This window comes from Hemicordylus capensis, chromosome 4 (assembly GCF_027244095.1).
Source record: "Hemicordylus capensis ecotype Gifberg chromosome 4, rHemCap1.1.pri, whole genome shotgun sequence".
Lineage (NCBI taxonomy): Eukaryota > Metazoa > Chordata > Lepidosauria > Squamata > Cordylidae > Hemicordylus > Hemicordylus capensis.
In genome coordinates this window covers 166,838,033-166,851,661 of record NC_069660.1, presented here as the reverse complement: position 1 = coordinate 166,851,661, position 13,629 = coordinate 166,838,033, and the positions used below count along the sequence as shown (strand labels likewise).

Below are 13,629 nucleotides of genomic sequence, written 5' to 3'. Positions count from 1 at the left end.
AGACTATGGAGTGCCAGGATGATAAAATTTAAGGTCTGAGTCTCTCTTCTTTTAGCATGCTTATGCTTGAGTTGGAAGGAAAGGATGACTCCACATCATCCTGGAGGGAGATATCAAGTGCCCTGGACCCTGTGTTGTTCATCATGTTTGTAAATGACTTGGAGGAGGGAGTACTAGGGGATGCTATTCCCAGAATATGTGAAACGCCTGCATCGGGCAGCAGCAGTATAGGGAGGTGCTGGCATCATCTCACACTGTGTAGGAGGCGGCAATGGTAAACCCCTCCTGTATTCTACCAAAGACTACCACAGGGCTATGTGGTCGCCAGGAGTCGGCATCGACTCAAGGGCACAACTTTACCTTTTATACATATAAAAACATAAAAAGACAAAATCTCTGTGCGGTACCTGAGCTGAAGATTTGTGACAGGAGGGGAACACTTTTAAAAGGCTGGGAACGTCTGGACTAGAAAATCTCTAAGGTACCTTCCAACTCCAAAATTCTATAATTCTATTATATACCCTGTTCCTTCAGAGGTCCCTGGAGTGTAAAGAAAAGCCAAAGCAGCTATTTGTGTACAGATTTTTCATTGTGATGAAGGAAGTACAAAGAAAGGACACTGAAGAATGATCTTGAAGAATGATATATATATGTTTGGGTTATATACAACTTATACAGATTTCAAATTCCAAAGTCTTCCTCCTTCTTGAGCTGCAGTCTGTTGTTTAACAGATGCTATATTACTTATATGTTAACACTGGTAAATCACTTCCATTTGTATAGGAGTTTCAGGAAAGAGACCCCTTGAGCATCTGAAATGTTCATTTAGAATATGTGCTAAAATTATTTAAAATGTTTAAAATTGAACATGTTTGAGGTCCTTATAGAACAATCCATTCATTTTTCATATTTTCTCCATAGTCATAATTTAACATGTAAAATCTTTCGTATTTGGAGAATAGTTAATGCTTTGCTCATTGCAGGATGTCACAATGAGGGGCACAACACCGTTACCCTGTAGTTAACATGTCCTAAGTTATTTTGGTGGGTAATTTGTAAAACATATAGTGACTAAAATTGTATTAAGCCCTCTGGAAATAATAGCTGTGAAGAGCAGATGCATAATATGTAGCAAAGCTTTAGCCATTAAGCCCTCTGGAAATGTGGAGATAATATCTGTGAAGAGCAGATGTATAATATGTAGCAAAGCTTTAGCCATTTCTAGCATGCATTATTCTAGCAGTACCAAATGCCTTTTCAACTCCATTGAAAGTAAGGAAAGAGTGGGCTCTTAGAACAGAAAAATCTGCACGTGAGCTGCATGAGATCTTGAAGTTGTAAGAGCAGCAAATGATAGAACATTTCTGCTTTGCTGGTACTTGATATTCTTTTCCAACTATTCTTAGGCTGATAACCTTACTGGGATTCATGGATTTTAAAAGGGTATCTAGTATCGATAAATAAATTGGCCAACTACAAGCAACTAATATCCAGCAGTCATTGGCCATACAATGAATGGCCCTTCCATTTTTGAATTATATTGGGAGAAAGCTAAATTGTCTTCAACTGTCTAAAATTCACCTGCTGGTCTTGTGGTAGCAAGCATGACTTGTCCCCATAGCTAAGCAGAGTCTGCCCTGGTTGCATCTGAGTGGAAGACTTGATGTGTGAGCACTGCAAGATATTCCCCTTGGAATGAAGCCACTCTGGGAAGAGCAGAAGGTTTCAAGTTCCCTCCCTGGCTTCTCCAAGATAGGGCTGAGAGAGATTCCTGCCTGCAACCTTGGAGAAGCCGCTGCCAGTATGTGAAGACAATACTGAACTAGATAGACCAATGGTCTGACTCAGTATATGGTAGGTTCCTATGTTCCTATGTTGGTCCATTAGGAGAGGAAATCCAAAAGCAATACTGTACTACCTTTTATGAGGATTAAAACCTCACAATATAGTGAGCACGTTTTGACCTCCTTGGAATTCTTCTGTTCAGTAACACCCCCACCCCAGAATGGAGTAATACTTCATGTATCTGATAAAGTGGGCACAGACTAGTTAAAATACTTGGTTCAATAAATTTGTTAGTCTTTAGTGTGCCATAAGACTCTGTTGATTTTGCTGCAACAGATAACATTGGTGCTCCTCTGGAAATCTTAAGATGGAGTGCAAAAGACTTATGCCTTATTGAGCCCAGTCTAATTTAATTACGTTTATATAAGTCTGCACAACACTGCCTACATTTCTTCTTAAGATAGTTGCAAACCTGTGAGGTTTTCCATCATCCCCTGAAACATTTCCCCCCTCTTCCTCAATCTCTTGTCTTTTTTAACCAGATGAAGAATTCTGGAGGACTTTAAAGCTTGTTTACTACTTCATGACATTATAGTTGGTCCTAATTAAAAAAAATTACACTGCTGTTACTTTTGGATTCCTTTAACTGCGTCTGTACAAAGTAATTGATTGTCCCATTGACCTAGTGAAACATCACAGTTCTGTTTTGCATTCTGTATTTGGAATGGCTACTTTTGTCTTTAAGTTAGACATCGCTGTGCTGCTCCCAGTGAGTTGTCTGTCGCAGTGTCTGATCCGTGCTCCTTAATTGTCAATACTTTGGGATAAGGTCATGCAAAAAGTATAATAAAACTTATAAAGAATAATAAAAAACCATCGCTGGCAACTGTTAGGCAACATAGTAGGATAACTGTGTTTAGTGCTTCTGGGATTTGCACACAACTTCTAAAGTGGGAATTTGTGAATGCAATGCAGGCTAAAAATATCAATCCATCTAGAAAGTAATCTACACTCATACTCTATATTGCTGGTGATATAGGTTGTTAGCTTTTTGAAATGGGAAGTTAGTTGGTTGTACTTGCAGCTGTGTTGAATCTTTTCCTCTAAAGGTACAAGGGCTGAAGGAAGGCAAGTCTCTGTGGGGTGTGTATGTGTGTGAATGTTATGTACACTAGCTTACTAACTTCCATTCTGCATGGTTTTGTAGCAGAGTATTCAGGGCAGACAGGGAAATTAATGCTTGCATGTGTTTCGTAACTCTGCATGCTTGATAGAAGCAATAAGGGAATTGGTTGCTTCTAACTTCTGAACTAATGATGACTCTCTTTGATCTTTTTAGCCCAGATGAAGAATCTTCTCAGAAGTTCATCCCTTTTGTAGGGGTGAGTAATAACTTTTGTGTGTATCAGTTCTGATAATTTTGCAGAGCTGTTTCTTCACTTATGTTTTATTTGCAAATGTACTATAACAAGTGGGGACAGTCTAAAGGCTTTATTGTTCTCTTTATAGTCAGGATTTTCTGGATCTGTAATTTACTGAGACACAGGAGTGCCTGTGTATTATGTGTGGAGAGATAAAACATCGTTCTATCATGTTGATGTGAATGGGGCTCGTTCCTGGGTCTGCTTAACCAATCAGTCAGACACAAGGATTGGGAATTATTAGGCTGTACACATGGCAATAAAACTAGATACATTTCATACAACATCCTAGAGATACAAACATAATTAGTATAATTCCATAAATCATCACACATATCCTTAACCACCCATATCTGACATGATTTGATATAGATACAAAGTTTTCTACATAGCAGCAAAGTGTACAAGCAACATTGTTTTAACCCATCTTCATCCCAAATAAAATATCAATAACAGCCTTGCATTGTGGAACCAGGTGCTTCTGGCGATTAATGGATTATCAGCTCATGGAAAGCGATAGCAATGACAAGTCATGTACAATCACATTAGTTAAATACAGGTGTCTATAAAATTAGCAGGTAAAGCTTGGGCTAGCTTAATGTCTTTAGAGCACAAAGGAACCAGTAAGTTGAGGATAGGTGCAGACTTGCAGGTAAATGCTCTGGGTGAAACAATGAGATGATTGGCACAATATATCAAGGAAACAAGTAAGGAAATGACCAGAGAGCAAGCATGTGAGGTCCTTACAGCACAGGAGATAGCAGGGTTTTCAACATAATCATAGCATATAGTGACAACAAGAAAGTAATGTAAGAAAGTGGTGGAAATCATCAACTCCCACCCCCCTTGGTGTCCTCTAGAATCTGCCATGGCCAAAAGGAAACCATGGAGAGCATTAGAATTCAGAATACTAAGAGTCCTTGGTAAAAAAAATATTTCAGTCCTTCAGTTGAGAACCAAATGCAGGATTTGGTTGAGAAATATTTTAAATTAAAAAAATTTTTTTTAGAAGGACTAAAAAATATATTTTAGTCCTTCAGTTGAGAACCAAATACAGTACAGTGTTGCAGGATTTTGGCTATCCTGGATGTTCTCTGATCCGTGTTGTTTTGGCTTGTTTGGCTAGTGTCCATAGACAAGCTGGAATGTTCATGTGTTTGGGAGCCTTGACTCCCCCCCTTGTGGACAATTTGAAATAGTGTCTTTGGCAGAATTTGAAATAGTGTCTTTGGCAGGGTATCTTACCCAGGTAGGATGGTTCCAGGGCTTTACAGCTGGGGGAGATGCTGTTGCACATGAAAAGTAAACAAATTGGCTTGCCTGTTTGCTATCAGGCAGTCTTCAGGCATTTGTTGTCTATTCCTCTCCTACAGCACTCAGGAACAGGAACAGGAACAGCAGGGGGAGAAGGTAGAGACTCTGGTTGACTCAGCACAGCCGGAGCCAGCAGGCTTACAGGCACCTCTGTTCCTTCATCCTTCTGATAAAGCCTCTGAGGCCTCTGAAGTTGAGGTGCCTGTCCCAGATCTCTGGCAGCAACATGTGGCCAGAGTACAGGCTCAAAGGGAGGAACACCACAGGTTGGAGAGACTGAGGTGTTCCAGCTCTGACATGGCTGCATCTCCCTGACAAGGCACAGCTGCTGTGATGGGCAGGACTCTCAGCACACAGCCTATTTAGAGCGGCCTGAAAGCCAGATCTGTGCTGGAAACAGCATCGGTAGTGACCAACCTTTACCCTGAGCTGCGTAGACCCTGGAATCTGAACCTGTTTTGTCTTTATTGACTACGATTCATGTCCCCGGCCCCGACCCTGACATTTATGGAATTTCCGGTGCTAACCTTGTGCAGTGTTTGAACTATGCTTCATCTCTATTCCTGTCTGACTGCATCTGTTGGCTTTCCCTTCCCCTCTGGAAGGAATGATTTCAGAGCTGCTGGGCAGCCGGCCAATGCAGGTCATTTTAGGTGGGACCTAGAGGGCCATGAGGCAGGAAGAGAAGCATGTCTTTATCCAGAAAGCAGCTTAGGCGGGAGGTGAGAGAGGACGGGCGGAAGGCTTAGTGAGGAGCAATGGAGTTTTTCTGCCTCATGGTCGACAGCTAGCCTGGAGAATTCTCTTATAGAAGGGCATCTGCAGATCCTTGAGAGATAGGATTTCAGGAAGCTTGAATTCTCTCCTGGAGATTGGGGTAAGTTCAGGGGGGGAGGAAACCAGGGCTTTTGGCTTTGGGAAGTTTAGCCTAGGGAACAGTTTGCTAGTTAGTTTGCGTCAGAAACTTATTTTCCTTTTGTGTGCTTTGCAAATCCTTACAACTGTTCTATTGTGTTTTATCTGTAATGTAACTAAGAAAAACTGAGCTGGTGCCATTCCAACAGGGCATTGCAAAAGTTTCTGTAAACTCTTAAAGGGGGCTTTTTGTATTTTTCTTACAAATGAGCCCCTGGTGGCGCAGTGGTAAAACTACCGCCCTGTAACCAGAAGGTTACAAGTTCGATCCTGACCAGGGGCTCAAGGTTGACTCAGCCTTCCATCCTTCCGAGGTCGGTAAAATGAGTACCCAGAATGTTGGGGGCAATATGCTAAATCATTGTAAACCGCTTAGAGAGCTCCGACTATAGAGCGGTATATAAATGTAAGTGCTATTGCTAAATGTAAGTGCTATCTATGCTCTTTGCAACTGGGTAACAACATTTTTTTAAGTGTGCTGTCTCAATATCATCTGCTTTCTGAAGTATTCTTGTAGTAACTGAGTGTCCCTTTTACCTGTCCCTTTTACCTGTCCTCAGACGGAAGCAGTCTGTAGTATTTTAAATAAAGTTTATTTTTTATTTTGTCTTTTGCAATTTTAACCAGCCTCTTTGAGTGGATTTTTAACTCAGGGAAGTGGGGGGCATTCACAATTTGGCATGATTTGGTTAATTGACATACATCACAGAGGGGGTAGGCACTAGGATGAACTGGGCTGCAATTGAGGAAGAGGGGTTGCCCTGGGTGGAGGTAGGGTCAGTTGGCACTGCCCCAAACACCCACTGGGCAACCAGATGCACAGACTTGGGAAATGAGCAAGAGGGACTGGCTGATAGGCTTCAGTCAACCCTCAGCCAGGTTGCTGGGTTTGGCCATGACCCATAGGCCTGTCAGTCATCTTGGCACAGTCCAAAGTGAGGGGGGCCCTACCTTGACCCTGCTGTTAGGGTAGGGCCAGAGAGTTTAAGGGCTGCTGCAACCTTGCCATCCAGCTACCTGCACAAAGCCTAATTTATGTGTTGTACATATACTGCTAATCTTTAATAAAGTTGTGGCCAGGTGCTTGCCTTTCACCTAGTTCCCATTATTTCTGTGTGTCACCTCTTCCTTCATATCAGCACATCTATGCACCTGATCAGAGTCCCAGGAGAGGCCTCATCTCTCAGCTCAGAGCTCATCATTCATTCCACTAAGGGCATGAAAATCACCAATGAGGCAACTATTCTGGCCTGCATAGTGGAGAAGGTTCCCCTCTAAGATTCCTTGCAATTCTCCCCAGTCTGCCATAGTTAGAGCCAGATCCCTGGCTATTAGCCACTATGGCTGAGTATTCTGGGAGTTGTAGTCCAAAAAGAGTTGGCGGGGGGCTAAGTTGAACAGCCTTGCTCTAAGAGGAGAGAGATCTTGGGGTCGTGGTGGACAGCTCATTGAAAGTGTCATCTCAGTGCGCGGCAGTTGCGAACAAAGCTAATTCTATGCTAGGAATCATTAGGAAGGGGATTGAAAATAAAAATGCTAATATTATAATGCCCTTATACAAATCTCTTGTGCGGCCACATCTGGAGTACTGTGTACAGCTTTGGTTACCGTATCTTAAGAAGGATATTGTAGAATTGGGCAACCAAAATGATCAGGGGCCTGGAGCACCTTCCTTATGAGGCTAGGCTACAGCATCTGGGGCTCTGTACCTTGGAAAAGAGGCGACTAAGGGAAGACATGATTGAAGTGTACAAAATTATGCATGGAGTGGAGAGGGTGGACAGAGAGAAATTTTTCTTCCTCTCTCACAACACTAGAACCAGTGGTCACCCCATGAAAATGAAGATGGGGAAATTTAGGACCGACAAGAGGAAGTACTTCTTCACACAGTGCATAATTAATCTGTGGAATTCTTTGCCATGGGATGTGGTAATGGCCACCAGCTTCGATGGCTTTAAAAGAGGCTTAGACAGATTCATGGTGGACAGGTCTATCAGTGGCTACTAGTCTGGTGGCTGTGGGCCATCTCCAGCCTCAGAGGCACAAAGCCTTTCAATACCAGTTGCAGGGGAGCAACAGCAGGAGAGAGGGCATGCACATACCTTTTGCCTGTGAGCTCCTCAGATCTTGTGGAACATTGTGTGAAACAGGATGCTGGACTAGATGGGCCTTGTGCCTGATCCAGCAGGGATGTTCTTATGTTCTCACACAAATAGGTTCAACTTTAATATTAAGCTTAGTAGAAATCAGAACAGTCAACCCTCCCTAACCCTTATAAACTGGTAATTAATATGTATAATAATCTGCTAATTAGGGCCTTTCCTGAGTTTTTATCCAGTGCTCCTGTAAACATATTAGATCAAATGGTCACAAAAATTCCACACAATCACTTTCTATCAGCAGAGAGTGCCAACCAGCAACATTCCAAAATATACTACTCAAATCTCCATCCACACCGACACACACGGACAGCAAGGTGATCTCATAATCATACTTTCCTTGAGGAAACTAGGCTAAAAATGAAGATAAGCTCAGCTTTACTTTTTTGTGGCAGAGCTAGTAATATTATGTCTCTTCCTCCCTTCAGGTGGTAAAGGTTGGAATAGTTGAACAGTCCTCTGCAACCTCAGGTAACACAATCTTTCAACTATTTTTCCCAGTCTCATTCATACATGATATGGATTTTGGAGTCCAGGTGTTTTTGTTTTTGTTGATGTTTTTAAATTGATATTCTAGTTTCTGTTAAGCAAGTGTAGAATTGACTGGCCCAAGCTTTTCTGGGAAGTTTTTTTAAAAAAACAACACACCAATAAACACATGTCCATAACTCAGTTTTTGGATCAATCAATAAATCCATGTGCATAGCCCATACCTCAAAATCAGGAATGCATGATTGTAAATATGTCTTCCTTCCTCCCCATTTGTGGTTCTCCCATAGTCTTCTTCCAAGAGCCTTGGTTGGCAGCAGGTCCATGGTAGGGGAGGAGGAACAGTTTGCAGGGAACTGTTTGAGGGATGGAGTATTGGGTTCCTGCATCAGGCCAAGATCAGATTGGATTTGAACTATCCATGCTTTTGCAAGGCTTTCACAAATACAATTCTAAACCACTTGCCAGTTACCCGGGGGATGACAAATCAAAAAATGCTACTGTAATCCTTGCTGTTCTGATTCTGCTCTGTCATTCATGAAGTGCCCAGAGGATATTTATAAAGATGGTTAGTTGAACTTACAAGTGTGATGTTTCTCTATATAACAGTTGATGAGCTTGAATTTGAAATGGGCATGTGTTACCCAGGGCTATCAGTCACTTCCACCGAGGACTGGCCATGGCCACTGGTGCCCAGATGTGACATCAGCCGTGGGTGCTAGTCAGACATAGGAACATAGGAATATAGGAAAATGCCATATACTGAGTCAGACCATTGGTCTATCTAGCTCAGTATTGTCTTCACAGACTGGCAGCGGCTTCTCCAAGGTTGCAGGCAGGAATCTCTCTCAGCCCTATCTTGGAGAAGCCAGGGAGGGAACTTGAAACCTTCTGCTCTTCCCAGAGCAGCTTCATCCCCTGAGGGGAAGATCTCATAGTGCTCACACTTCTAGTCTCCCATTCAGATGCAACCAGGGCAGACCTTGCTTAGCTATGGGGACAAGTCATGTTTGCTACCACAAGACCAGCTCTCCTCTCCTATAAAGGAACCCATAAAATGGTGTATGTCCCATGTTGGGCTGGCCAGGGAGCAGGATGTGGATGCAGAGGAAGGATGAGTTCCAATTAAAGGGAGATACAGAAATGGAAGTAAGGGAGGACGGAAGGAGGACAAAACTATTGTCAAGCAGAAAGATGTGAAAGAAGCTGACCTGGAAGGTGAACCAGGAACATGGTGGAGGAATATTGGATTGCCACAGAGCACACCCTTCTAGTAGCTGGGAAGACTAAGCAAGAGCTGGTATTGTCTTACATAAGAAGCCCCTTCTGGACACAGAGGATTGTCACTGATTGTTGGGAGAAGCTTTCCCTTCCACCCTTGCCTCATGGGACAAATAAGAGTTCTGATATTCAGGAGAGCTTATTTGAATATTTGCTGGTGATGGTGAATATCACTTGGTTTGTAGAGCAGGAGATGCTGCTGTTTGAGCCGATGATAGTCTAATAACCAAATGATATCACACTGGCCATATTCACACATAATGGTTGCCAAACCCATGTGATGTGAATCGCATCACAGATGTTCATCCAACCGCAGTCCAGCGACTGCTGTTTCAGGGCAAGGGAGCCCCTAGGAACATAAGAACAGCCCTGCTGGATCAGACCCAAGGCCCATCTAGTCCAGCATCCTGTTTCACACAGTGGCCCATCAGGTGCTGCTGGGAGCCTACAGGCAGGAATTGAGGCCATGCCCTCTCTCCTGCTGTTACTCCCCTGCAACTGGTACTCAGAGGCATCCTGCCATTGAGGCTGGAGATGGCCTATAGCCCTCCGACTAGTAGCCGATGATAGACCTCTCCTCGATGAAGTTATCCAAACCCCTCTTAAAGCCATCCAGGTTGTTCGCTGTCACCACATCTTGTGGCAGAGAATTCCACAAGTGGATTATGTGTTATGTGAAAAAGTACTTCTGTTTGTTGGTCCTAAATTTCCTGACAATCAATTTCATGGGATGACACCTGGTTCTAATGTTATGTGAGAGGGAGAAGAATTTTCTCTATCCACTTTCTCCTCACCCTGCATGATTTTATAGATTTCTATCATGACTCTCCACCGTCATCTAAATAGCCCCAGGTGTTGTAGCCTTGCCTCATAAGAAAGGTGCTCTAGGCCCCTGATCATCTTGGTTGCCTTCTTCTGCACCTTTTCCAGTTCTACAATGTCCTTTTTAAGATGTGGTGACCAGAATAGCACTCAGTACTCCAGGTTAGCTGCACCATAGTTTTCTATAAGGACATAAGCAGTTTTATTTTCAATCCCCTTCCTAATGATCCCTAGCATGGAATTGGCCTTTTTCACAACTGCCGCACATTGAGTCGACACTTTCAACGAGCTGTCCGCCACGACCTCAAGATCCTTCTCCTGGTCAGTCACCAACAGCTCAGATCCCATCAGTGTATACTTGAAGTTGGGGTTTTACGTCCCAATTTGCATCACTTTATGCTTGCCAACATTGAAATGCATTTGCCACTTTGTTCCCCTCTCTCCCAGTTTGGAGAGATCCTTTTGGAGCTCCTCACAATCCATTTTGGATTTCACTACCTGAAAGAGTTTCGTATCATCTGCAAATTGGATCACCTCGCTGCTTACCCCTACTTCTAGATCTTTTATGAATACATTAAAAAGCACTGGTCCCAGTACAGATCCCTGCGGGACTCCACTTCTTACTTCCCTCCATTGTGAAAACTCTCCATTTATACCTACTCTCTGTTTCCTGTCCTTCAACAAGTTAGCAATCCACACATGTACTTGGCCCCTTATCCCATGACTGCTAAGTTTCCTCAGGAGTCTTTGATGAGGAACATTGTCAAAAGCTTTCTGGAAGTCCAGGTATACTATGTCAACTGGATCACCTTGATCCACATACTTGTTGACACTCTCAAAGAACTCCAGAAGGTTTATGAGGCAAGATTTCCCTTTGCAGAAACCATGCTGGTTCTCCTTCAGCAGGGCCTGTTCTTCTATGTGCTTTACAATTTTATCCCTGAGGATGCTTTCCATCAACTTGCCTGGAATGGACATTAAGCTAACCGGCCTGTAATTTCCCAGATCGCCCCTGGATCCTTTTTTAAAAATCGCTGTTACAGTGCCTACTTTCCAGTCCTCCAGTACAGAGCCTGATTGCAGGGATATATTTTAGCAGGGAGGTCGGCAATTTCACATTTGAGTTCTTTGAGGACTCTTGGATGGATGCCATCCGGCCCTGGTGATTTGTTAGTTTTCAGTTTTTCCAGATAGTTTAGAACATCATCTCTTGTCACTTCTGTCTGACTCAGTTCTTTAGACTCCATCTCTAAAGAGCCTGGTTCAGGAACAGGTATATGCTCAGTATCCTCTGCTGTGAAGACAGACGTGAAGAACTCATTTAGCTTCTCTGCAACCTCCATATCCTCCTTAATAATCCCTTTCACTCCCTCATTGTCTAATGGTCCAACCGCCTCCCTGGCAGATTTCCTGCTTCTGATTTATTTGAAGAACCTTTTGTTATTCCCCTTGATGCTTTTAGCTAAATGTTCCCCAAACTCTCTTTTTGCCTCCCTTATTGTCACCTTGCATGTCTTTTGCCAGATTTTGTGTTCCTTTCTGTTCTCTTCATTTGGACAGGCCTTCCAATTTTGGAAGGAAGTCTTCTTCCCTTTTGCGGCTTCTTTGACATTACCTGTTTGCCATGCTGGCATCCTCCTGGACATAGTGGTACCTTTCCTCCTTTTGGGCATACAATCTAACTGGGCTTCTGGCATTATGGTTTTGAGTAAACTCCATGCATTCTGGAGAGAAGTGACTCTCCTGATTTTCCCTTTCAGCTTTCTTTTCACCATACTCCTCATTTTGGAGAAGTTTCCTCTTCTGAAATTCAAAGTGTCTGTATTAGACTTCCTTGGTGATCCTCTCAACGCATGTATGCTGAATTTGATCACACTATGGTCACTGTTCCCTAAAGGGTTGATTACACTGACATCACACACCAGATTCTGGGTGCCACTCGGGATTAAGTCCAAGGTCACCTTCTCTCTGGTTGGTCCAAGACCAACTGTTCTAGGGCACAATTATTCAGTGTATCTAGAAATTTGACCTCATTGTCATTACCTGAATATGAATTTACCCAGTCTCTGTGTGGGTAATTTTCCACCCATTATTACTGCTCTGCCTCTCCTTGACGCCTCCCTGATTTCCTGCTGCAAATCCCAGTCACTGTCAGCGTTTTGATGTGGAGGATGATAGGACATCCCCAGTAGCACATTTCCTTTCAGGCCTTATATTGTCACACACAGGGTTTCTGTGACTCCGGTCCATCTAGGTTTTCTACCTTGTTAGATTCTATCCCTTCTTTAACATACAGTGCTATTCCACTTCCAAGGCACTCCTTCCTGACCTTTCTATAGAGTTTATATCCAGGGATAACCTTGTCCCACTGGTTCTCAGTGTTCCACCATGTTTCTGTTATGCCCCCTATATCTATTCCTGTGTTATCAAACAAACACTCTAGCTCACCCATCTTGGCTCAGAGGCTTCTGTCATTGGCATATAAGCACCTATACACTGAATCTTTTACCTGGTGTATGCTATCTTTCTTTTGACTCTTTGACCAGCTGGCATAGCCTTCTGTCCGCTCTTTATATGATTCTGCTCTGTCCCCTTCTGTTTTATCTGAATCCTTTGCACCCTCGCACTTTAAAGGATGGCATTTGCTGAACCGGATACTGTCCAGCTCCTGTCAGCTATTCCCCAGGTGTCATTTTAAAAGCTCCTCTGGAACCTTTTTGATTTTAAGCCCCAGAAATCTGGTTCCATCTTCGTTCAAGTGCAGCCCATCCCTTTTGTACAGGCCCTGCTTGCCCCCAAATGTATCCCAGTGCCTAACAAATCTAAACCCCTCCTCCCAGCACCAACATCACATCCACACATTGAAACTCCTCAGCTCTGCCTGTCTCACTGTACCTGCGTGTGGAACAGGTAGCATTTCTGAGAATGCTACCTTGGGGGTCCTGGACTTCAATACGCTACCTATCAGCTTAAATTTGGCTTCCAGGACCTCCCAACTACATTTCCCCACATCATTGGTGCTGATGTGCACCATGACAGCTGTCTCCTCCCCAGCACTGCCTATCATTCTATCTAGACGCTGTATAATGTCTGCAACCTTTGCACCAGGTAGGCAAGTCACTGTGCAGTCACAAACCCATTTCTCTATACCTCTAATGATTGAATCACCCACTACAAGGAGGCCCCCACCCCCCGGAGGAGTATCCCTTGTGTGAGAGGATATGGGCTCATCCTCCATGGAAAGGGTCCCTTCTAAAGGAGCATTTCCCTCTTACTCAGATCGATGTCCTCCTTCCCCGAGACCTTCATTCTCCCTGACAGCAGAGGAGCTGTCAGCCATGGGGTGGGATGCCTCTACCATGTCCCTGAAGGTCTCATCCACATGCCTTTCTGTCTCTGAGCTTCTCCAAATCTGCCACCTTGGTCTCGAGGGAACGAACCTG

The 13,629-nt window shown here is 43.6% G+C and overlaps 1 protein-coding gene across 11 annotated transcripts in view; it reads left to right on the top strand.

Moving 5' to 3' along the window:
• PACS2 (phosphofurin acidic cluster sorting protein 2) overlaps positions 1-13,629 on the top strand; it is a 256,899-nt gene that overhangs the window by 201,546 nt on the left and 41,724 nt on the right. For all 11 annotated transcript variants that reach the window (XR_008306723.1, XM_053248447.1, XM_053248442.1 and 8 more), the window contains 2 exons: positions 3,125-3,167; positions 8,023-8,065. Coding sequence is in view for 10 of the 11 variants with exons in the window: in XM_053248447.1 (XP_053104422.1) it covers positions 3,125-3,167; positions 8,023-8,065 (86 nt within the window). In the remaining variant the exon portion in view is untranslated. The remainder of the gene's footprint in view (positions 1-3,124; positions 3,168-8,022; positions 8,066-13,629) is intronic.